At 37.6% G+C, this 25,290-nt stretch overlaps 1 protein-coding gene across 11 annotated transcripts in view; it reads right to left on the minus strand.

Annotated features, from left to right (window-relative positions):
• Positions 1–5,114: 5,114 nt before the first annotated feature.
• Positions 5,115–25,290, minus strand: part of Bclaf3 (BCLAF1 and THRAP3 family member 3) — a 61,452-nt gene continuing 41,276 nt past the window's right edge. For 4 of the 11 annotated variants that reach the window (XM_034485474.2, XM_034485473.2, XM_076918389.1 and 1 more), the window contains 2 exons: positions 19,988–20,139; positions 5,115–6,141 (listed from right to left, as the gene is read on the minus strand). In XM_034485474.2, coding sequence (XP_034341365.1) covers positions 6,069–6,141; positions 19,988–20,139 — 225 coding nt within the window. In that variant the 3' untranslated portion in view covers positions 5,115–6,068. Of the gene's footprint in view, positions 6,142–6,843; positions 6,870–9,610; positions 9,754–10,797; positions 10,842–19,987; positions 20,140–25,290 lie in introns of those variants that run through there. The other 7 variants (XM_076918391.1, XR_013105870.1, XM_076918392.1 and 4 more) reach the window with 7 other exon arrangements.

Below are 25,290 nucleotides of genomic sequence, written 5' to 3' on the forward strand. Positions count from 1 at the left end.
CGCGTGCATGTACACACACACATACACACTGGGGCATTAACCACAGAAAAATGAAATAGTATTTATGCAAAAGCTGAATAATAGGATATCATATTACATGACACAAGACACAAAAAGTCAATTCCCTTCCTCCCCCCTCATATGTTAAAACTGAAAAAAATTGCCACACATGGTGGCACCTGCCTTTAATCCCAGCACCCAGAAGGTAGAGGCAGGTCGATGTCTGATTTCAAGGCCAGCCTGGTCTACAGAGCCAGTTCCAGGACAGCCAGGGCTGTTACACAAAGCCACCCTGTCTCAACCTCCCTCCTCAAATAAAACTCCTAAATATAGAATTAGTGATTTAGCAGAGGGTGAGAAGGATATCTTTGGAGTGGGGAAGGGAGGTTGAGTCTGACCAGTATAAGTCAGACATATGTATGGAAATATTACAACGAGCCCCATTCATGTACACAATTATCATGTGTGAAATCAAAACTTTAAAATATTAAAAATTTGTCATTTGATAGGGTCTGAAGGTCAAGAGAGTGTGAAACCCACAAAGATGCACAAAGGAATTTTTGCAGGTGGTATTCTGTATATTGACTGAATTATTGGTTACATAAGGGTCTATACTGAACAAACCCATTTCAATATATAATATAAAAGGCGAGTATCATTTAGCACAATAAACTTGACTTTTAAATTTTTAAAAATTTTTGTGCATGGGTGTTTTGCTTGTATCACTAACATCTGTGTACCATGTGTGTGCCCAGTGGCCACAGAAGGCAGAGAGGCTGTTGGATCCCCTAAGACTGGAGTTACAGTTTATGAACCTCCATGTGGGTGCTAGGAACTGAACCCAGGTCTGAACCCAGAAGAGCAAATGCCCTCAACAACTCAAACATCTCTCCAGCTCCAGGGGAGAACTTTTTACCTGGAAAATGGAGTATACAGAGCTCAGGGTTAGAACTGTTTCCTTGAAAAGTGTTGTAAATGATTTTTTATACAATATATTTTGATGGTATTATTTTCCATCCTCCAACTCCTTTCAGATTCTCTCCACCTAACCACCCTCATGCTCTTTCTTAATCTCCCAAAGAACAAAACAATAACAAAAAATAAAAATCAAGACAGAAAAGCTAAAGTCAGTAAGACAAAAAATACCCAACAAAACAGAAGTGCACAGAAAACCGTGAAGTCCTGCATAGTTGGAGTGTGGAGTGTGGCCCACTGGAGAAAACTGATCTTCTCTTTCTTTGCAGGTATCAAATGCTAACAGCTTCTTGGTTATCGGTTCCCCAGGCTTCCCTAAACCTTGGGAATGTCTAGTCCTGAGAAATAATCACTTTTTGCTTGGAGTCCTGTGGGTTAACACAGGGATTTCACCTTCACTTCCCTCTACATAGTGCTGCCATCCATTTATGGAAGGGTTCAAAGTCATGCATCTTGACATGCAACACGTAGCTGAATTCCAAGCCTCTCCTTCCTTCCGTGTCTGGTGGCTGCTAGACATTCCATGCTTAGTTGTTGCTATCTAGTGCAGACAGACTTTGCCTTAGCTTTACTTTTGTTTGTGCCTCAAAGAATCCCCACCTTTCCCTAAAAGACCTCTGAGTGCTGCAGATGTAGCTCAATGAGAAAACAAATATCTGCCTAGCAAGTGTCGATAAGCCAGCTGACTCCATTTTTCCTGTTTCCTAGTTAAACATGGTATAATTTGATTTCTTTCTATATTGTTCCCTATGGTATTTTTCTATAATCATGTCCCAGTTTTTTTGACTTGTTCTTCCTTTATAACTTCGTGAGTTAACACTTCATAAATTGTTTCATAGTATGTTCTGAGAATTGGCTGACCATAAAATGTCCTATGATATGTTCCTGGAACTGACTATAAACCCACAACATGTACTTTCCTCATGATCATAAAAATAACTGCAATTATCTGCTTTTTATAATCACCTGCTCACTTGCTATACGGAAAAAAAAAAAAAAAGACTCCCCTGCTTTTAGTCTTAGCTGCTTTTCTCCTACTTGTAGGAGACTGCAAGTTTGGCCCAGCCATAAAAGATTTTTTTTCTTTTTTACCTTATAACCTCTTGGATTTTAGCTCTGTGTTTTCAACACCAAAACAGTGAGAGTCTGAGGGTTTGACCTCAGGCATCATCAAACAAACAACAACAAAAATGGAGTTCATTAACTGTCCTGGATAGTTTTATGCCAACTTGATACAAGCTAGAGATGGTTCCTCAACTAGAAAATGCCTCCATAAGACCCAGCTGAAGGCAAAGCTAGAGGGCTTTTTCTTAATGATTGATTGATGGGGGAGGGTCAAGCCCATTGTGAGTGAAACAATCCCTAGGCTGGTGGTCCTCAGTTCTTTTAAGAAAGCAAGCAGAAAAAACCATGGGGAGCAAGCCAGTAAGCAGCACTCCTTCATAGCCTATGCATCAGCTCCTGCCTCCGGGTTACTGCCCTCACTGCTTTTGATGAACTGTTACATGGAACTGTGAGCAAAATAAACTCTTTCCTCTCCAAGTTGATTTTGGTGATGGCATTTTCACCACAATTGTAACTAAGACATTAACTAAAACATAGTAAGTTGGTATGCATCTATTAAAAATGTTTAATGTAAATGATTTTTCAACAGAAAAAATGTATACTCTAAAATATGAGTTTTCTATATGATACGGTGATGGGTAGTTTTAAACTAAAATTTATGCTGAGATAATTACAGGTTAACAAATGGCTATAAAACACACACACACACACACACACACACACCAGGAAAGGCCAGGCACAGTGGCAGGCACACACCTTTGATTTTAGCATTTGGATCACAGAATGAAACTCTCCCTTAAAACAAAAACAACAACAAAAAAGGAAATAATACAGATGGAACCTGGATACATTTTACTTATTAACTAACATCAATATTTAAAACCAGAAAACCCACCAAGAGAATAGATTTATCTAGTCAATGGGCAAGAACTCTGAAGGAACTGTTCAATCTTGTATCTGTGTTACAGTACTTAATGTTCTACTTACAAAATCTTTATCTTTGTAGATCTTTCACTCTAGTGGTTTGAGATTCTTTAGAGCATGGATGATCTTACTATTGCTACCATACTACCAGTGACAAGGCTGGCACAAGAGAGCAACTGAAAGGAGGCAATGGTTTTGCCAAAACTTTTCTGGGGTGAGTAAAAGCATTTGCAACACAAGCATGAGGATCTGGGTTCAGATACCCAGAACCCAAATAGAGCCATATAAAGTAGCACATGTCTGTAATCCCAACATTCCTACAGCAAGATAGGAGATGGAGACAGAAAGATCCCCTGGAGACTTGCAGGCCAGCAAACCTGGCATATGCAGCTGCAAACAAGAAACCCTGTTCAAACAAGGTAGAAGGCAAGGACCAACACCTGAGATCGTCTAACCTCCACATGTATAAGGAAATAAGAACACTTGTATTCACACATGAAGATAAAAGTAAAGTTCTCATCTTAAGCATTTAAGAATTCAGATTCTTTTTGAGTCCATTGAAAGTGGTCTTGTTCAATTTCCATATGAAAATGGCATACGTAAATTCTACTATTTACTGATGCCTCATTCAGTTAATATTTAATGAGTTTCTCTGTTAATTAGGATGTTAGATGCTGGGGATTATGGTGAAGAAAATGAACATAGTCTCTGTTTTGCTGTATGCTGTAAATTATCATAATTTTAAACTTGTCTGGGCTTATTTTTATATCTTATGAATTTCTGAGGCATTATCTCACATAGTAGTAGCTCAGGCTGACCTAAACTCTCTATGTAAGTCAGGCAGACTTCAAACTTGGGGCAATCCTTCTGCCTCAGACTCCCAAGTGCTGGGATTATAGGTGTGAACCCCAATACTTGGTGTGTACTTTAAATTATAAAACAAGTATTTCTTTTTAGGCTATCAATCTTATAGCAATATTGTCTGAGAATATATTTTGCTAGATAAAAAGCTTTGACTTTTGAGACACTGTCAAAAATTTATACAAATATGCCTAAATGAGGAATCAGTTGTGAAATGAATCTTACCCTTAGGTGCTACAGTAAATAAAAGCATCTATAGTCAAGTTGTTTACCCAAGCTTCATTTCTATGTTCAATGGCCATTTTCCTTATGAGACTGAAGAAACTACATAGGCAAACAGGGCCCATGTGTCTTGTCCTTTTTCTTGTTCACCAATACATGAAAGAAACACACACACACACACACACACACACAGACAGAGAGAGAGAGAGAGAGAGAGAGAGAGAGAGAGAGAGAGAGAGAGAGAGAGAGAGCTGACAATCAAAGGACTAACTACTACCATTTTATGACTATCTACTAGAATAGGGGAACAAATAAATTATTTTAAAACTAGGGGCTGGACAGATGGCTCATCGGTTAAGACCACAAGCTGCTCTATCCGAAGACCTTGGTTCAATTCCCAATATCCAGTGGCGTTTAACAACTATCTATAACTTCAGTTCCAGGGCCTATATCCTCTTCTGGCCTTTGAAGGCACTGTATGATACACATGCAGGCAAAAACACCTATACAATTAAAATAACAATATTAAGCTTCACGGACATGATGTAGTTCAGCTGGCAGAATTCTTTCCTACCATGCATAGTAAAAACATGCCTGTAATCCCAACAATCCAGAGGTCATTATGGTCATCCTCGGCTATATAATGAGTTCCATAACAGCCTGAGCTACATGAGGCCCTGACTCAAAAAAATTAAAAGTAGTCTTTTTAAAATACCCAAACAACACAAACTTACTGTACTATTGCATACATAAAATTCTCCCTTGCCCTAAGCCTCACATTTAGTAGGGTTGGCAAACCTGACTAAAGGTAGCACACAATACAAAGTCATCTGTGTGCACTATCTATGTAGCACCCAATTAGCACCGAATCAAGGCTCTGAATTCCCTCATCACTTACCCATTTAAAGAAAAGTGGCTCTTGTGTGAAGAAAAGCATTAAAAAAAAAAAACAAATGGAGAAAATATACATTACTACGTGTTCTCCAGTATTCAGTACCAACAAGTATTACCCAGGGTTGTCAGTCTCATGAAAAATTAAAAGAATGCTCTCACCAACTGCCAGGTAATAGCTTCAAGCAGAAAGAACAATATTTTATTTTCTTACAAATAAACATGTCACAAAAATTTGACTGGGAATGTATATGTACTTTTAAGCAGAAGAAAGAAAACAAAGAAGTAAGTTTCTGGACCTACAGACTGTATTTATTATCCCATGGATCCTATCTTATACACAGTAGGTATGGAACACCTATCAATTGAACCAAAGCTATGCTGTCTGTAAGATGTGTCTGCAAAATGTGTAATACCGCAGTAGTAAAGTACAATGTTCAAATATGCAATTTTGTCTGTCAGATTTTAAAAACCTTTAAAAATATAATATGCACAAGCTTGCCCTGAGGGAAAAGAAGAAGGAATAGAGATTATAAAATCCTTACATATTTTCCACAATAGCATTTAAAACTAGAAAAGAACAAATAGTCATGGGAAAACCCAAGATACCCATGGCCCAATGGAGAAGATGCACCTCTTTTCTAGGCTTCTTATATTGTATTATAAAATGGATGACACACACAGGCCTTGATCTTCAGAAACGTCAGAAAACTTCAAATTAGAAGCCAAAATGTCATCAGAAAAAGAAAACCAATATAAAATTTGCTACTGTAAGGCCACTGATTAAAGTTCTTTCATGTACAGACACTAAATAATCCTGATACCTGTTCTTCTAACACAAAGCTTTCAACATATAAATGTTTACATATATATTAATTCTCTCAGTGAAACTATGCTGAGAGAAAGATGCATCAACAAATAGTGCCCCTCAAATGCTTCTGCTGAGTTTTTGCAAAAGAGCTTGTTGTTAAGTACAACTTTTGAAACTGAATACTGTAATTAACAGTGATTGTTGAGTGTAAAAAAGTTGCAGCATTCCACTACTGAAAAATAAAGATATTTTATCAAGAAAGTTACAGTATTAGTGTCTTAGTGTCGATTCCAATTCCTGACAAAAATGAGATGCTCAGTTAAGTCCTCATATAGGGTTGATTCCATTTGCAACAATTCCAGGTTGTTTGTCCTTGGCAATATTGGGTACTCCTATTAAGAGAAAACAAGAGAAATATGAGCTAACATCTGAGCTAGAGTTTGGGCCACAGTGCAGTTCTCAAATTAATCTGTATAGTGCTAACTTGCACCTCACAATTCATACAAAGGTAATGTGTAACATTGAAGACATCATTTAGACATAGAGCACATGAAAACAGCCAAAAATGGTTAATAGGTAAGAAAGGAAAACCCACTAGAGGGCACTGGTATTATTAGCACATGGAGAAAGCTGCACTGTGCTCCTTGGGAGATTTTCAGGGAAAGAATGCACTCTGGCCTCAAACTTTGCCTCTCCAGTCCCCAGCCTGACACAACAGAGGTACCCATGTGCAAACTAGCATATTACCCTTCCCATCACATCCATGACTTCTTATTCCAAAACTATATGAACTCTTGTAATTAATTGACTGATAATTGCAAAGAAAGCTTTTAAAAAACTTTCCTTACTTTCAGATGGTTGTCAACATAAAGACATAAGGCTTCAATAAATATGAGGGAAAAAAACCTCACAAGAACAGAAAGATTATGATAAAAGTAACAGATGTGGGTTTTATATTGTGGTATGGTATAAAATCACTAAATTACCAGCTACAAACTTGATATAAAACTATACAAATAATAAAACTAAAAATGGTAGAATGACATGTATTTTAGAGACACTGAAAATAAAAATTTATTCAAATATATCCTTACCTTTTAACTAGGCTCTTACATTAAAACTGAAAGAAATGCAAAAGTGTATTTATTTTTAGCATTAATATTAGAGTGGAAATATTTAATTCCAAATAAAAACAATGCTGGTAGAAAAATCTTATTTCTTCTATCTTGCTTAACAAACACATGCACATACATTTTCAACATTATTTATCTAAAACTGGTAGGTGGCACTATATTTCATTCTTTATTAATTGCACAATATAAAACCATATAAGTGTATCTTCAAATAACATGTCACTGACACGTTGGAAAAGAAATTCTAAGTACAATAATTCTAAAAAAATTTCCATTGAAAATCTTATAGAAGCATGTAATTTCTGAACTACTTTCATCTTGACATAGTTTCTTATCATCTCTCCAACTAATCTCCCACTCTTCTACTGATCTGAAAGATATTTTTAAGTGTAATATTGAACTATGTATTATGTTTTATCTAGGTTTTTTTTTTTTGTTTTTCAAAGCAGAGTTTGTCTGGGTAGGCCTGGCTGTCCTGGAACTCATTCATAGACCAAGCTGGCTTCAAACTCAAAGATCTCCCTGCCTGTTTCCCTAGTGTTACTGGGATTAAAGGCATGTGTGACACCACTGCCCACCTTCTCTAGGTTTTCTTAACAACACAGGATCACTGAAAATGCTGTCTTGCTAGTCTTACTGTGTCTCATCTTAATACCCTGGAACCCTGCTACCCACTGCTATCCAAGCGGCTGTCCTAAACCACTACCTTCCTTTACTCCACACAAAGCTGTCCTATCTTGAATCTATTTCTTATCTTTTTTAAATGTTTTGAGATTATGACATCATTTCTCTCTTCTCTTCCCTCCTTCAACCAAGCTTTCCCTTTTACCATGCTCCTTCAAACTCATGAGCTTTCTTTAATTACACAGCACAGTTAGGTCACTAGAACATACTACCAGTGGAGACAGGACCCTGCAAGTTCCCAGGGATCCTCACATCTCCTCTATCTTGGTGGAAGCTGTGACTGCAGATGCACAGTGCTTTTTCTGGATTTATGGAGATTGAAACTCAGGCATGCACACTTACATACTCGATGAGCCATCTCTATAGGCTCCTTGTATCTATTGTTTTGTTTTGCCTAGGATAGGCCCCCACGGCAAGGAGCACTGTGAATTATGAGTGATGGTGTCAAAAAGTGAACCAAGAATGGGGCATGTTGGCCTTTAATCCTAGTACTCTGGACACAAGGATCTGTGTGAATTCTAGGCAAGCCTGACCTACATAGACCAGTTAGTACCATGTAGTGAGACCTTGTCTCAAGACAAACAAAAAAGATGGTTTTGCCAAGTCATGATGGCACACTCCTTTAAATCCTAACACTCGGCAAGCAGAGACAGGGGCAAATAAATCTCTTGTGAGTTCCACTCCAATATCATCTATATAGTATATCATCTATATAGTGAGTTCCATGGTAGCCTGGTTTGTATATTTATATAGACACACACACTTTCTCTCTGTCTCTCTCTCCTCTTTCTCTCTGTCTCTCTTTCTCTCTGTTTCTCTCAGAAGAGGGAGTTGGATCCTCTACAACTAGTTACAGGCAGCTGTTATATACCATGTAGATGCTGGACCTAAACCCAGGTTCTCTGTAAGAGCAGCACATGCTTTTAACCTTTGAGCAATCTCTCCAGCCCTGCTTGTGTATCGTCTAACTGAAAATTAGTTATTGAGTATATAAGTAAAAAGGCCTGGGAAACTGAAATAATGAATATACTCATATAGTAGAATATATATTTGTTAATATACCCATACAGAATAATATGCACTTGTTAAAATGAATTAACTGAATGCAGTTGTGAAAGAAATAAGATTTAAAATATTAACGGTTGGAAGAACTAGAAGGATTGCCTATTAGGACAAACTTTTAGGTTGGCTTGGCTGGCTGTAACAGCTATGGATCCTAATGGGAGAAATCACTGGTGGAGGAAACCATGTTTGATACTGTATTGGCTAGGCTTTTTGTCAGCTTGATAGAAGCTAGATTAATGTGGGAAGAAGGAAGCTCAACTGAGAGAATGCTTCTACCAGACTGGCACATAGACAAGTCTATGGGGGCATTTCCTTGATTGACTGGGCAGGTAGTCATGGGTTATATAAGAAAGCAAACTTAACAGGCCACAGGAAGCAGACCAGTAAGTAAGCAGTGTTTCTCCATGGCATCTGATTCAGTTCCTGCCTCCAAGTGCCTGCACTGGCTTCCCTCAATGATGGACTGTGATCAGGACAAGTAGGTGAACCCTTTTCTCCCCAAGTTGCTTCTTTCTGGTCATGGTTTTTGTCATTGCAACTGAAAAATAAGTAAGACAGGTATTTAAAATAAAATTTTACTTAGCTCCCATTCTAAGCTGTTCACCTATTTAAAATGTACAATTCAACAACTTTGGGACTGGAGAAAGCGATTAGAGGATAAGAGCACTGGCTGTGCTTCCAGAGGACCAGAATTCCATTCTCAACATCAACATGGCAGCTCACAATTATCTGTAACTCCAGTTCTAGGGGATCTGATGCACTCTTCTGGCCTCCTCAGGCACCAGACACACATGTGGTGTACAGACATGCATGTAAGCCAAACAACTATATATATACAATAAAGTTAAAAAACTTAAAAACAAAACCACAATTCAATGGCTGTTAAGTATATACATAGCACTGGTCAAGCAAACATAACAATCAGTTTTAGAATAGGTTTTTTTTTTTTCACTTTAAAAAGTAACCATATAGCCATTACCAATAATCTCAGGACCTCTCTTCAATATTCACTCAGCATCATAGAAGTTATATTCATGCTGCAGCATGGTTCAACACAGGTTTAATTGAATCTGAAGTGATTTAGGACAACCATTTGAGAGTATCTGTGAGGCAGCTAAGCATCTAGAATTGAAGAGTTGTCAGGATCAGCCATCAAAAGAAGTCATGGTAAAATCCCGGGAAAGGTGGAGGGCAATCAAATAAAATTATTAACAATACACTAGGAAATTCCCTCCCTTTCTTTTTTGGGACATTGTTTCACTATGCAGCACAGGCTAGACTCGAACTTACTATGTAGCCCAGACTGACCTCAAACTTGCAAATTTTCTGTTTTGGTGCTGAACACTCCTCTTAAGTGCTGGAATTATAGGTGTCCACCATTGTACTTTATAGAGATGCTTACCTTCTTTAAGAATGTCTGAAAGAAACTAGGTGTACATGTCATGATCCTAATACTTGGGTAGCTGAAGTTGGATGGTCATGAATTCAAGGCCAAACAGCTATATGGTAGAATATTGCCTCAAAAAAATTTTTAAAGTAGAAAAAACACTCAAAAAGATAGTGAAGCCAGTCTCCAGGTCACAAAGACTCAAAAAGTGATGATGCACACAGATAACATTTCCTTTTTATGATGGTACGCTGCAACTCGGGCTTGGCAGGCACTTAGTAAATTCTTGCTGATTAATCTGATCTTGGTTCTTTGTCTCTGTCCTGCATGACTTTCAAGCTTCCTTGCAAACCCCAAGCCCACAAATCCCAGTCTCTAATTTCTTTCCGTATGTTTTTTATGCCTTTTCTAGTTATGGTCAGTTTTAATAGGCATATAGCATGTGGGGACTGAAGGACTACTGAAGGATGGATGGTTCTAAGGAACTTTGTTCCTTCCTGACCAAATGCACAACTGCTGATGGGTTTTCAGTGACTATCTTCTTACCACTTACATTTTTTTTTATTTCTTAAAATTAAAATATAAGTGCATCTTTTCCCCTTTTTGACCCTATATTTACTAGGTTTGGGTCCTATTCTGATATATAATTAGATCATTAAAAAATTTTTTTTTGAGACAGGTTTTTACTACTCTGATTCCCTGATCCTCCTAGAACTTACCATATATCCCAAGCTTGCCTTGCATACATGACTTTTCATAATTAGCCTGAGATTACACACCTGAGCCTCCATGGTAGCTGTCCATCAAGCATTCTAAAAATGTCCTGTGAGAAGCAGAAGCTGTTATGGAAGATACTTCTGAGTACTAGGACATTAAAAACAACCCCTCTTCCAGAAGTAATAAACATATGTCCTTCATCTTCTAGTTCAAATACAAAATTCAAGAATAAAGAAACTCATTATAAGTGAAAAAAAGGATTAATTCCCCAGCTAAGGAATAGGGTCCTGGATCAGATCAGGCTATTCTCAGATCACTTTCTCTTTGTTCCAAGATGGCCTGATTCCAGGATCTTGTCTGAAAGAAACTCTCTTTTGTCAGATTTATTTCCACTACTGGGCTCTTTTTTTTTCATCTGTGGGAATTTCTAAAGTCCCCACCCTTGTCTCATCCAATCAGGTCTCTGCTATTATTTAAAATGAATAACTCACAAAGTGCATCTTGGTCAGTCCAACTCAAGGAGAAAGAGGAACTAACCTTTATTCACATCAGTCCAATTCAAGGTGAAAGAGAATCTAACCTTGATTCACATCATTTGTGTGTGTGTGTTTGTGTGTGTGTGTGCATACACACAGACTTAAGAAAGGGGTGCCAAAGTAGATTTAACATAAGCCTGTTATGAATATGTAACAATTTCAGTTCTCTAACTTTTCATTTCTGCTTTAGAATCTTAACATTTTGTGGGAAGCTGAGGATCAAATGCAGTTTTAGGAAAACCATTATTATGATGCTAGGCAGTTGAAGAGGATGTTTTAAGAGTATATCTAGTATCAACCCTTACTACTTTCCACGACTGCTTTGTAGTGGAGGCAGAAAACCAGAAATATGTATCTGATAGCACAGAAACCCGACTGCACTGAAGATAGAAACCATAAAATTACCATGACATATTTAACAGGTTTAAAAAAAAATAAGAATTCATATGCAGCTACAAAGGACCACAGATAGCAAAGCAATCCCAAGGAGAAAGAACGATGCTCAAATTATACTACAGAGCTATAGTCATAAATGCAACTTGGGACTTATATAAAAAAAGACAGGAAAACCAATGGAATAGAAAAGATGACCAGGAAATAAAATGGCAAAGCCATTTCCATTTATTTTTTTGACGAAGGAGGAAGAAAGATACTATAGAAAAAGGACCCCATTCAAGAAAAGTGGCAGCAAAACTGAATTTCTAGCCAAAGAAGAGTGAAACTAGATTTATATCTATCTCCCACCCTTTACAAAAAAATCAGTTCAGAACAGATCAAAGACCTATATTTAAAACATGAAACACTGAAAGCTTTTGAAAAAAAAAAAAAACCACAGGGCTACCCTTCAGGATATTGGGGTAGAAAAGACCTTTTAAAATAAAACACCAAGAACACAGAACTAACCCTAAAAATCAAAATAATGTGACTACATGAAAACAAAAGTTTCTGTATAGCAAGGAAAACAACACGCAGAGCTAAATGTGCACACGGAATTAGATACAATCTTTACCAGCTACACTTCAGACAACAGGCTAATGTCCAGGATTCACAAACTGCAGAAATCCTAAGCCCATCTGTTATCCTGCAAATTTTCAACTTCCTTTTTCTTTAGAGGTGAGTAGTATCCATTTTCATATATACTAAATTTTCATTATCCATTCATCCATTCACTGACAATTGGATTCTTTGCTATTGTGAATACAGCAGTAAGAAACATGAGCATGTGTATAAATATCTTTATGGTAGGATATAAAGTTCTATGGGTATATGCCCAAGAGTGAGAAAGCTGGATCATATGGTAGTTCTATTTTTAATCTTTTAAGAAATCTCCAAACTGATTTCCACGGTGCGATATTAATCTGTACTCCTACAAACAGTGAATATGGATTTCCCTCTTTCTACAACCTAACATCCATTGTCAGATTTGTTGATGGCAACCATTCTGACTATGATGAAGCAGTATCTCAAAGTGGTTTTAGTTTGCATCTCCCTGATGGCTAGGGACACTGAACACTTTTAAATAATTATTGCCCGTTTGTATGTCTTTGTTTGAAAACTGTCTATTCAGTTAATTGCCCATTTGTTGACTGGCAGTTTAATTTGCTGGGTATTTTTTTTTTTTTTTTTTTTTTTTTTTTTTTTTTTTTTTTGTTTTTCGAGACAGGGTTTCTCTGTATAGCCTTGGCTGTCCTGGAACTCACTCGGTAGACCAGGCTGGCCTCGAACTCAGAAATCCGCCTGCCTCTGCCTCCCAAGTGCTGGGATTAAAGGCGTGCGCCACCACCGCCCGGCTTGCTGGGTATTTTTATTTCTGCAATTCTTTGTTAATTCTGGATACTAGCCCCTTATCTGAAGTACAAAGTTATACAACCTAAGGAATAAATAAAAATCACACATTCTCTCTCATATGCAGGCTTTAGCCAATAATATATGTATGTAAGTAAGCACATGTACATATGGGTACAGTACAACATGAATTAAAAACCACGAAAGGCTAAACTATAAGGATTGTATAAGAAGTGAATGCAGGTAATGGGTACAAGTTACAAAAGAGAATATAAAGCTAACTGTTCTTCTAGTTCTATCTCTGTCATGAATTTTTTTATTTTTGGTGGTGTGTAAGCGTGTAAAATACATTCAATACTGAAAATGTAAAATTTAATGCAAGAAGAGATCACATACTCACACATAGTACCAGCACCAACAATATAATAACAAGCACTAGCAATCATTGGTCACTAATAAGCCTCAACAGCAATGGACTCAATTCCCCAATAAAAAGACACAGGCTAACAAACTGGATACGTAAATAGGATCCATCATACTACTGCATACAAGAAACATACCTTAGCAACAACAATAGACACTACCTCAGAGTAAAAGGCAAGAAAAAAGTTTTCCAAGCAAACTGTCCCAATAAATAGTCAAATTCAGGGCTGAAATCAACCAATTAGAAAGAAATGAACAATAGAAAGAATCAACAAAATCAAGATCTGGTTCTTTGAGAAAAATCAACAAGATAGACAAACCCTTAGCCAAACTAACTAAAAGGCTCAGAGTCAGTATCCAAATTAACAAAATCAGAAATTAAAAGGGAGACATAACAACAGAAACAGAGGAAATTAAAAAAACAAAACAAAACATCAGGTCTTACCACAAAAGTCAATAGACGACAAAACTGGAAATTCTAGATAAAAAGGATGATTCTCACAGACACCACGTACCAAAGTTAAATTAAGACCAAAGTTAAATTAAGAACAGGTAAACTATGCAAACTGTTCCCACAATCCCTAAGAAAATAGAAGCATAACCAAAAAAAGAACCCCCAACCAAAAACAGCCCAGGGCCAGATGGTTTTAGTGCAGAATTCTACCAGATCTTTAAAAAAAGAGCTAATACCAATACCCCTAAAACTATTTCACAAAATACAAACAGATGGAACATTGTGATACTCATTCAATGAAGCCACAGTCACCCTGTTAACAAAACCAAAGACTCAACAAAGAAAGAGAACTTTCAGATTGATTTCTCCTTATGAATAGCAATGCAAAAATGGGCAATAAAACTCTCACAAACCAAATCTAAGAACACATCAAATAATCATTCACCACAATGTAATAGGCTTCATCCCAGGGATGCAGGGATGGTTCAATATATGAAAAATCCATCAATGAAATAATCCACTATATAAGCAAACTCAAAGGAAAAAAATTACATGACTATCTCTTTAGCTGCTAAAAATGCCTTCGAAAAAAATCCAACACCCCTTCATGTTAAAAGTCTTGGAGAGATCAGATATTCAAGGCACATATCTAAGCACAATAAAAGCAATATACAGCAAACCAATAGCCAATATCAAATTAAATGGAGAGAAACTTGAAGGAATCTCATTAAAGTCAGGGACAAGACAAGGCTACTCTTTCCCTGCCTATTCAATGTGGTACCTGAAGTTCTAGTCAGAGCAGTAAGACAACAAAATGAGATCAAGGAGATACAAATTGGAAAGGAAGAAGTAAAGGTATCACTATTTACAGATGATATAACAGTATACATAAGTGATCCCAAAAATTCTACCAAAGAACTCCTACAGCTGATAAACAACTTAAGCAAAGTGGCTGGATATAAAATTAACTCAAAGAAATTAGTAGCCTTCCTTTATATGAATGATAAACAGGTTGAGACAGAAATTGGGGAAAAACACCTGTTGCAATAGTTACAAATAATATATCTTGGCATGACTCTAACCAAGCAAATGAAACATTTGATAGGAACTTCAAATCCCTGAAGAAAGAAATTGAGTAAGATATCAGAAGATGGAACAATCTCCCATGTTCATGGATTGGCTGGATTAACATAGTGAAAATGGCCATCTTACCAAAAGCAACTTACAGATTCAATGCAATTCTCATCAAAATTCCAACACAAGGTTTTACAGACCTTGAAAGAGCAATTCTCACCTTCATATGGAAAAACAAAAAAACCAAGGATAGCGAAAACAATTCTGAGCAATAAAAGAACTTCTGGAAGAATCACGATCCCTGATCTCAAGCTGTACTATAGAGCAATAGTGATAAAACTGCATGGTATTGGTACAGAGACAGGCAGGAAGATCAATGGAATAGAATTGAAGATCCAGAAAAGAACCCACAAACCTACAGAAACTTGGTTTTTGACAAAGAAGCCAAAACTATACAGTGGAAAAAAAGAAAGCATCGTGAACAAATGGTGCTGGTCTGACCGGTGGCACACATATAAAAGAATGCAAATTGATCTATGTTTATCACCCTGTACAAAGCTCAAGTCTAAGTGGATCAAGGACCTCATCATAAAACAAGATACACTGAATCTATTAGAAGAGAAATTGGGAAATAGCCTTGAATGCCTTGGCACAAGAGAAAATTTCCTGAACAGAACACCAATGGCTCAGGCTCCAAGATCAACAATTGATAAATGTGACCTAATGAAACTGAAAATCTTCTGAAATGCAAAGGACACCATCAATAGGACAAAATGGCAACCTACAGATTGGGAAAAGATCTTCACTAACATCTAACAGAGGTCTAATATCCAAAATATATAAAGAACTCAAGAAAATAGGCTCAAAAAATCCAAATAACTCAATTAAAAATAGGGTACAGAGCTAAACAGAGAATTCTCCAGAGGAATCTTGAATGGCCGAGAAACATTTAAAGAAATGTTCAACATCTTTAGTCATCAGGGAAAGGCAAATCAAAACAACCCCGAGATTCCACCTCACGCCAATAAGAATGGCTAAGATCAAAAACTCAGGTGACAGCACATGTTGGAGAGGATGTGGAGAAAAGGAACACCCCTCCATTGCTGGTTGGATTGTAAACTTGTAAAACCACTCTGAAATTCAATCAGGCAGTTTCTCAGAAAACTATAAATAGTTCTACCTCAAGGCCCAGGTATACCACTCCTACCCAAAAGATGCTCCACCATATCACAAAGACATGTACTCCACTATGTTCATTACTTTATCTGTAATAGCCAGATGGATATGAAAATGTGGTCCATTTACACAATGGAATACTATTCAGCTATTAAAAACAAGGACATCATGAATTTTGCAGGTAAGTGGATGGAACTAGAAAATATCATCCTGAGTGAGGTAACCCAGACCCAAAAGGACATGCATGGTATGTGCTCACTGATTAAGTGGATATTAGCCAAAAATTTCAGAACACACCCCACAGACAATATGTTAAACAAGAAGGAAGGCCCAAGTGAGAATGCTTAAAATCCCACATTCAATGTGGAACAGAAAAATCATGGGAGGCAGAGGGAGGGAAGGACTGTGTGGGAGAATCTAGGAAGAGGGGAAAAGAGGGGCAGGAGCACATATGTGGGGGGGGGGGATAGAAGAGAGGCCCAGGAGAATGAATGGAAATATTCATCTGTCAGGGGTGAGGGTGGGGGGAGCCTCTAGGAAATCCCAGAGATCTCAGATAGGGGAGGCTCCCAGGACCCAATGTAGGTGACCTTAGCCAAAATGCCCAACTGTGGTGATATAGAACCTGAAGAGACCACTTCTAGTAGTCAGACAGGACCCCCAGTGGAGGGATGGAAACACCATCCACTTATAAGACTTCTGACCCAATACTGCTCCTGTCTACTAAAAGAAATACAGGGACAAAAATGGAGCAGAGTCTGAAGGAATGGCCTGCCAGTGACTGGTCCAACTTGAGATCCATCCTATGGGTGGGCACCAATCCCTAACACTATTACTGATACTATGTTGTGCTTGTAGACAGGAGCCTAGCATGGCTCTCCTTGGGGATGCTTTACCATGAGCTGACTGAGACAGATGCCGATACTCATAGCCAAGCATTGGACAGAGGTCAGGGGTCCCTCTGGAAGAGCTAGGGGAAGGATTGAAGTAACTAAAGGGGATGGCAACACCATAGGAAGACCAACACTGTCAACTAATGAGGCCCCCTGGAAGTTCCCAGAGACTGAGCCACCAACCAAAGAGCATACATGGGCTGGTCGGAGGCCACTGGAACACATGTAGCACCCAGTAGCCCCATTTGAACCAAAGTGTCCTTAATTTAAGGAAAATGGGAGTCAATATTAGCAGAAACAAATGATTCTAGACTTCACTTTTTAAGGGTATAAAGACTGAGGTAAAACAGACCAATGGGAACAGTCATCAGTTTTCCCACATGGGATGTAGTTTCAAAGTAGCACATGCTAGAGAGATAGCCTAAAGGTCTTAGTTCAAACCTGGCAGAGATATTAGCTGCCATATCTCATTCCTTTTCCCACAGGTTTAGAAAATGGAGCTCAATTGATATGGAGCATGCTAATAATAGTAGAGTATCTAATTTCATGCTACACTCAAGAGTTGGACTTTGTTTAAACAAAACTATAAAAGCTTATCTCAATATTGCTTGCAGTCAGTAGCCAGACTGAAAGAGACAAAATCACACATATAATACTAAGAAACAGGAATTAGAGTTCAGTTTATAAAAAATGGAAATATATTGCTTTGTTAAAATTAACATGGTACTAAACTGAAGTCTTTATGTGTTTTAACTTATAGACAAATGATACTCCCAGCTTTGATTAGAAACACCTTTCTGCACAGTGAATGATAGAAAAGATGCTTCAAATTAATGATGGGTGGGTATTCAAAAACAGGACATTCATTTATGCCAACCCCTTTAAGGCACAAGCAACACTGGAAAAGAGAGTAAGGAAAGAATGTCAGAGCAAGATAATAGGGAGGAGGGTTGCAAATGCTTCCTTCAGGACATGATAAAGTCATAGCAAAAATGATCTCACAGCAGCTACAGCTGTTTGCACTGAGCTTGCACAAGACCAGGACTGTCATAGCCAATCATGGATCAGAGAAGGGCTTATAGGACCCCTTTGTGGTGGTTTGAATGAGTATGGCCCCTACAAGATCCTATATAAGTCACCTCCGTAAGTTGGTGGAACTATATGAAAAGGATTAGGTGGTATGACAATGTTGGAAGAGTTATCAGTCCTTAGGTACTATCCTAGTGCCATGCTTGCCTACTTACTGCCATGTTCCTTGCCATGATGGCCATGGACTCTAACCATCTGAAACTGTATGCCCCAAAGAATTTCTTTCTTCTGTAAGTTGTCTTGGTCATGGTAATTTGTCACAGCAAAAGAAAATTAAATACCCTCCCAGCTGAACTACTGCAACTGATGGATTCTGGGGGAAGAGATCATCATTACCTTCAGCTGTCTACTAAATGGTAAACCCAGGAGGCTCCAATGGATAGTTCCAAGGCTGTGGCCACAGAGGTAATCTTGGTTAAAAATCAACACACACACACACACAACCAACCAAACAAACAAAACAAAGGTATGAACGTGACGAAGGAGACATGTGGGAAAGGAGAGAGAGAATGGCAGAGGTAAGAGGGAGCTAAGAGAGAGTGAGGAAAAGAATACATTACATAAATGTATGAAATAGTCGAAGAACAAATTAATCAACTAAAATGCTTTGTTTTAAAAAGGAAGTAGAGTTCAGAAGAATATGCCTAAGTAAAAGAATATTAGACAATGAAAAGTAGTAAACACCAAGCTTTTGGCTTCAACTTGTGGTAATCCTCCTGCCTCTGCATTCCACATGCTGAAGCTATATTTACATGCCATAATGCCGAGTTTTGATACTGATTTTTCAAAATCCAGTGTGCTTGGATGATATCTAAAGTGTCAGAATAACCATGAAAGGCAACAGAAAAACAGTCAGAGACCCATATTGGTCTGGCCTCTAACTGCAAAACAGCTATATTATAGGTCATTTAGAGCCTTTACTTAAATGTTCATTTTAAAGATTAACTACACAACAAAAATGCTAAAACACAAAGTTCAAAGAGCTATGCTGTATTAAAGTTTTCTCTGAGGTGGAGATATTCCATCCTTCAGGGAAGCTCCTTGAACAGGAAGTAAAAAATTCAAGACTGTTTCAGGAAGTCCTTGAAACTGATCAGATTCACCAGGCCTCTTCCTGCTAGAGTAAACAATAAGTTCTCAGATGGAAGAAAGCTGAGCTGCAAAAATGACTCTTAGATGGGAGCTGAACTTCCAAGACTCAGACAGGTAAGCCTCAAAGTCTCTCACAGAAGAGCTTCAAAGAAGATTCTGAGACCAGATCAGCTAACTGGAAAAAAAAACCAACCTACCTGCCTGGAGGTTTTGACCAACTTAGACATCTGGAAAAGTATTCTCCAACCTGTTGACCTGCCTGCAGACTGCAGTGCTCCACATTCCAAGCTTTGTGAGCTGTTACCCATGCTGAATAGGTTTTGGTGATGCACCTGTCTTTGAGTCATTTCTGATCCCGTAAATAACCCCAATAAAATCCACTGGCTCCCTAAGCAAAACTTTAGTGGTATTTGTATTGTGTTCTGTCATGGGTTCCTTATCTGGGGTGGGTAGGGGTGTGTGGGTAGGAGTGTGTGTGTGTGTGTATGTCTGTCTGTCTGTCTCCCAAGGAAAATTTTTGTCATACAACAAGCTGGCATATTCCAATTGTTTCAGGTAAAAATGACAAAAAACATTTTAAGCTTAACTAGTTTTACAATTCTATCAACATTATTATCGTACAATAAGATCATTTTTAAATATAGGTTGTTTCTTAAACTAGATGAAAAACCCAATTATCTAGCAAACATTTAAAGTTATTCAATAGTTTTAAAAGCACTGCCAAACTAACCTTTTTTTTCTCAGAAATCTGTTTCTGAATTTATTGGTAATAAATCCTCTTGGTCCAGCAAACCGTAAACGCTGGTATTTAGCCTGAATATGCAAGCTCTTCTGTACCAGGTGTGATTTAAAATGGGGCTGGACTCTTCCACCCAAAAAGTTCTGTAAAGGATCCAAAGAGAATCAAATGTTAAAAATACAGTTCCCAAATCTATTCTAGAACAGGCAGGAGAATAATATTCACAACAGCCCTTGATTCTAGGCACTGCATGTATTTTTAAAAAGGCATTAAGACCTGCACTAAAGTGTATTTAAAGTATATTTCTTTTGTATTATTTTAAAAAATTTTTGCTATATAGAAAATAGGTTTTTTTTAATTGTTAATAATGAACCTAGGAAGATGGCTCAGTCAGTAAAGTGCTTGCTAAGCAAGAATGAGGACCTGAGTTTGGATCTCCACTACCTAACTTATATAGGTGTTGGATAGAGAGATAGTAATAAGCAGATCCCTGGAGTTCACTGGCAAGTCAGCCTATCTAAATTATTGAAAACAAGGTGGATTTAGTTTTATTCTACATGTTGATGCTTAAGTTTCCCAGAACCATCTGTTGAAGGATACTATTTTTCTCCAGTATTTATTTTTGGTATCTTAATAAAAATTCAGGTAACATGAACTTATATCCAGGACCTCTATTCCACTGATCTGTGTCTTTTACAAGTGTCATGCTGTTCTTATTACTATTTTTGGGCTCTGTAGTATAGCCTGAAATTATATATGTTGATAACCCCTGCATTATTCTTGTTGTTCAGAACTGTTTTGGTTATCCTTAGGTCTTTTGTGCCTCTAAATACATTTTAAGATTGTTTTTTCCACATTTATGAAGAATGTCCCTAGAATCTGTAGATTGCCTTTGGAAGGATTGCCAATTTTACAGTATTGAACCTGATCCATGAACATATGAGCTCTTTCCATCCTCTAGTACCTTCCTCACCTGTATTTTTTTCTGTTTCCTTAGTTAAATTTATTGTCAGGTATTTTTTGTGTGACTGCTCTGAATTAGATTTACTGGTTTCCCTTTTCAGTATGCTTGTCATTGGTATATAAGAAGGCTACTAACTTTTGAATACTAATTTTACATTCTACCACTTCACTAAAGTGTTTTCTCAGTTCTGAGATTTGCCCAGGGTCTCTAACCATATCATTTACAAAAAGAACTACTTTGACTTTTCTTACTTTTATCCCTTTTTATTTCCTTTTTTTTGGTCTTACTGCTCTAGCAAAGATTTCAAACATTATATAGAATAGCAGTGTAGAGTAGACACCCTTGCTTTGTTCTAATCTTAGTGGGAATGCTTTGAGTTTTTTTCATTTAGTATGATGCTGGCTGACATAATACCTTTATCATGATGAGGTATACTCCTATCTCTAATCTCTTCATTACTTATTTTTCTTTAGATTTATTTATGATATGGTTGCCAGTATGGATATGCATTACATGCATACAGTACACTCAGAGGCCAAAACAGGGCATTGAATCCTCTGTAACTGGAGTTACTGATGGTTGTAAACTACCAGGTGCTGGAAAACAAAGGAGTCCTCTCCAAGAGGAATGAGTAATCTTTGCTAAGCTATCTCTCCAATAACACACACCTGCAATCCCCATGACTTTTATCATGAAGGGATGTTAGATTTTCCCTAAGACCATTCTAATATCTATTGAGATGATCACGTGATTTCTATCTTTGTATTTATTTATATAGTAAATTACATTTATTCAACTATCCCAGTATCCTTGGAATGAAAACAACATGACCATGACAAGTATATTTTTGATTAAAGACAGAATTCAATATGCAAGTATTGAGAACATTTTACATCTATGAACATCAGATTGATTGGGCCTTCTTTTTTCTTCTTCTTTCTTCTTCTTCTTTCTTCTTCTTCTTCTTCTTCTTCTTCTTCTTCTTCTTCTTCTTCTTCTTCTTCTTCTTCTTCTCTCTCTCCCTCCCTCCCTCCCTCCCTCCCTCCCTCCCTCCCTCCCTCTCCTTTTCTTTTTGTTGTTGTTGACATTGTCCAGTTTGGTATCAGCACAATATTGGCATATGGGCTTTGTACAAAAAACTTAGAAGCACCCCTCTTCTTTTCTAATTTGTAAAATAATTTGAATGCACCAGTGTTAGGTTTTTTTGAAGGCCTAATAGAATTCTTCAGTTACATCATGTGGCACTGTAGAATTTTGGCTATGAGAAATTTTATTATTGTATCAATCTCGTTGGTTTGTCTTTTAAACTTACTTATTTCATCTTGGTCTAATTTTGGTAAGTTATAAGCATCTAGAAATTCATCCATTCCTTTTAATAGAATATAAGTTTTTAAGGTATGTCCTGCCAGAGACTGACACATTCAGAGGACAATGCTCACAGCTAACCACTGATCTGATCACGGGGTTCCCAATGGAGAAGTTAGAAGACTAAAGGAGCTGAAAGGGTTGGTGACCCCATGAGGAGAGCAACAGTGCCAATCAACCAGAGCTCCCCAGGGTCTAAACCACCAGCCTGGGAGCACATAGGGAGGGACCCATGACTCCATATGTACATGTAGGGGAGGATGTCCTTGTTGGGCATAGGTGGGAGAGGAGATCCTTTGTCCCATGAAGGCTGAACACCAAGTGTCGGGGGGGAATGTGAGGGTGGGAAGGTGGGAGTGGAGAGGGGATAGGTGGGGGCACAGCCTCATAGAAGCATGAGGAGGAGGGATAGGATAGGTTTCTGGGTGGTGAAGGGAAGTGGGATAAGGGGATAAAATCTGAAATGTAAATATAATACCCAATTTAGTTTTTATTTCATTGATAACTATTTTTTATATCTCACTTTTCATAACTAGTTTTATTAATCTGGGTGTTCTCTTCCTTTGAGTTAATCTGGTTAAGGGTTTATCAATCTTGTTTATTTTTTTCAAAAAAATTCTTTGTTTCACTGATTGTTTGCATTTTTTTGCTCATTTTGTTTCATTATTTCCACCCTAATCTTAGTTATTTCTTCTCTTCTACTATGTTGTTTAGTTTGTTCTGTTTTCCCCCACTAAGGCCTTAAGATGCATTGTTGGAGATCTCTCCATTTTTTTGATGTAGGCACTTAGCCCTATACTATATCTCACCATGCACAAAAGTCAACTCCAATGGATTACAAACCTCAATATAAAACCTGGAACCTGGAATCTGCTCAACGAAAAAGCAAAGATTACACTTTAACATATAACCAGAAGGATTTTCAATATATAGGTGTATGTATACAGACTTTCTAAATAGGACACCAATAGCACAGGAAATAAGGCCAACAACTGATAAACAGAATCTCATGGAACTAAAAGAGGTTCTGTATAGCACGAGAAACCATTAACTGAATAAAGAGGCCACAAACAGAATGAGAGAAAATATCTGTCAGCTACATATCTAATAGAGGATTATTAACTAGAATATCTAAGGGACTCAAAACTCCAAACTCCATGAAAACAAACATCCCAAATGGGCTAAGGAACAGTGCTCTCAAAAGAAGAAATAGGAATGGCTAGAATACACTTTAAAAACTGGTCAACATATTTAGTCATCAGTGAAATGAAATTTAAAACTATTTTAAGGACTAGAAAGACGGATTAGAGTTAAGAAGACTGTCTATTCTTCCAGAAGACAAGAGTTTGATTCCCAGCATCCATACAACAACTCACAACTGTCTATAACTCTAGTTCCAGGGAATTTGACACCACCTTCTGGCTTCCACAAGCACTGTATGTAAATAGTCTATTGCCATACATGCAGGAAAAGTGTCCGTACACATTAAAATTCTTAAAAATGCTACTTTTAAGACTTCACCTCACTCCACTGAGACGGGCCATCCATCAAAAATACAAAGGACAATACTGGTGTGGTTGTGGGTAACGAGAACCACTAGTGGACTTGTAAATTGGTATATCCACTTAATAAATCAGTCTGGAATTTTCTCAAAAAAACCCTTAGAAACAGACTAGTTATATGACCTAGTTATACCACTGAAAATATTATCTCACTACAGAGACATTTGCACACCCATTATCATGGTAGCTCTACTCACAATAGCCAGGAAACATCCATTAACTGATGAATGGATAATGAAATTGTGGTATGCACACACAATGACCTTTTATTTAGCTATAAAGAAAGTGAAAATATGAAATATGCAGGGAACTGGATGAAACTAGAAAAGTATATTCAAGGCAAACCAGGGCCAGAAAGACTTAACAGTGCATGATCTCTCTTATGTACAAACTATGGCCTCAACTCTTTAGTTTTAGGTGCTTACCTTGGAATACCTATGGAATCCAGGAAACCAGAAAGCAGACAGTGGGCAATGTTGCCTTAAGGGAGTGGGGACAGCAGAACATAGGCAAAATCAGAGTGGAGGGGAAGAATACTAGGAATAAACTTCAAACAGGGAGGTGGTGAGAGTATGGAAAGTTAGGGGGACAGGGATGCTCATGAAAATGAGGGTATAAAAAAGTCACCTGAACACCTACTATGTAGCAACCCAATTAACATATATACAAAAGTTTGAAGACAAATACTTCACAAGGCTAGACAATGCCAGTCCTAGAAGTAATAGCTCTGTGTTGGCAGTAATAAGGTCCAGAAGCTAGCCAGTGAGCTTTTTATACTTTTTACTTCCCTTTGGAATAAGAAGTACTTAAAAGAAATAAGAAACATTTAACAAATTTTGATTTCACAGGAGCCCCATAGTTAAGAGACTACATTTTCAAAGAGAACTTGGACTTTTAAAGTGTTGAAATTTTTAGACTTAAAGGACTTTTAAACTTGAGTGTATTTTACATTGTGCTATTAAAATGAGATCTTAAGCATAAGCAAGAAAGGAAAGATTGTAGTTTAATAGTAACTGATGTGTTTGTGTGAATAGTTGACAAAGGATGTGTACTGGTGGATTTTTTGTCAACCTGGCACAGACTGAGGTCATCTGGAAGGATGGAACCTTAGTTGAACAACTATATCCATCAGATGGGATTATGGCAAGTCTGTGGGAGTTTTCTAATTAAAGTTTGATGTGGGAGAGTCCATCTCACTGTATACAGTGGCATCTCTGGGCAGGTGGTCCTGGACTGTTTAAGAAAGCAAGCTGAGAAAGCTATGGGAAACAAGTCAGTTAAGTGACATTCCTCCTTTGTCTGTTTTAGTTCCTGCCTCCAAGGTTCCTACTTTGGCTCCCCTTGATGACTGTAACCTGTAAAACTTCTTTCCTCCCCAAAGGTAATTTTGGTCAGTGCTTTTT

Source organism: Arvicanthis niloticus, chromosome X (genome assembly GCF_011762505.2).
Source record: "Arvicanthis niloticus isolate mArvNil1 chromosome X, mArvNil1.pat.X, whole genome shotgun sequence".
In the NCBI taxonomy this organism is placed as follows: domain Eukaryota; kingdom Metazoa; phylum Chordata; class Mammalia; order Rodentia; family Muridae; genus Arvicanthis; species Arvicanthis niloticus.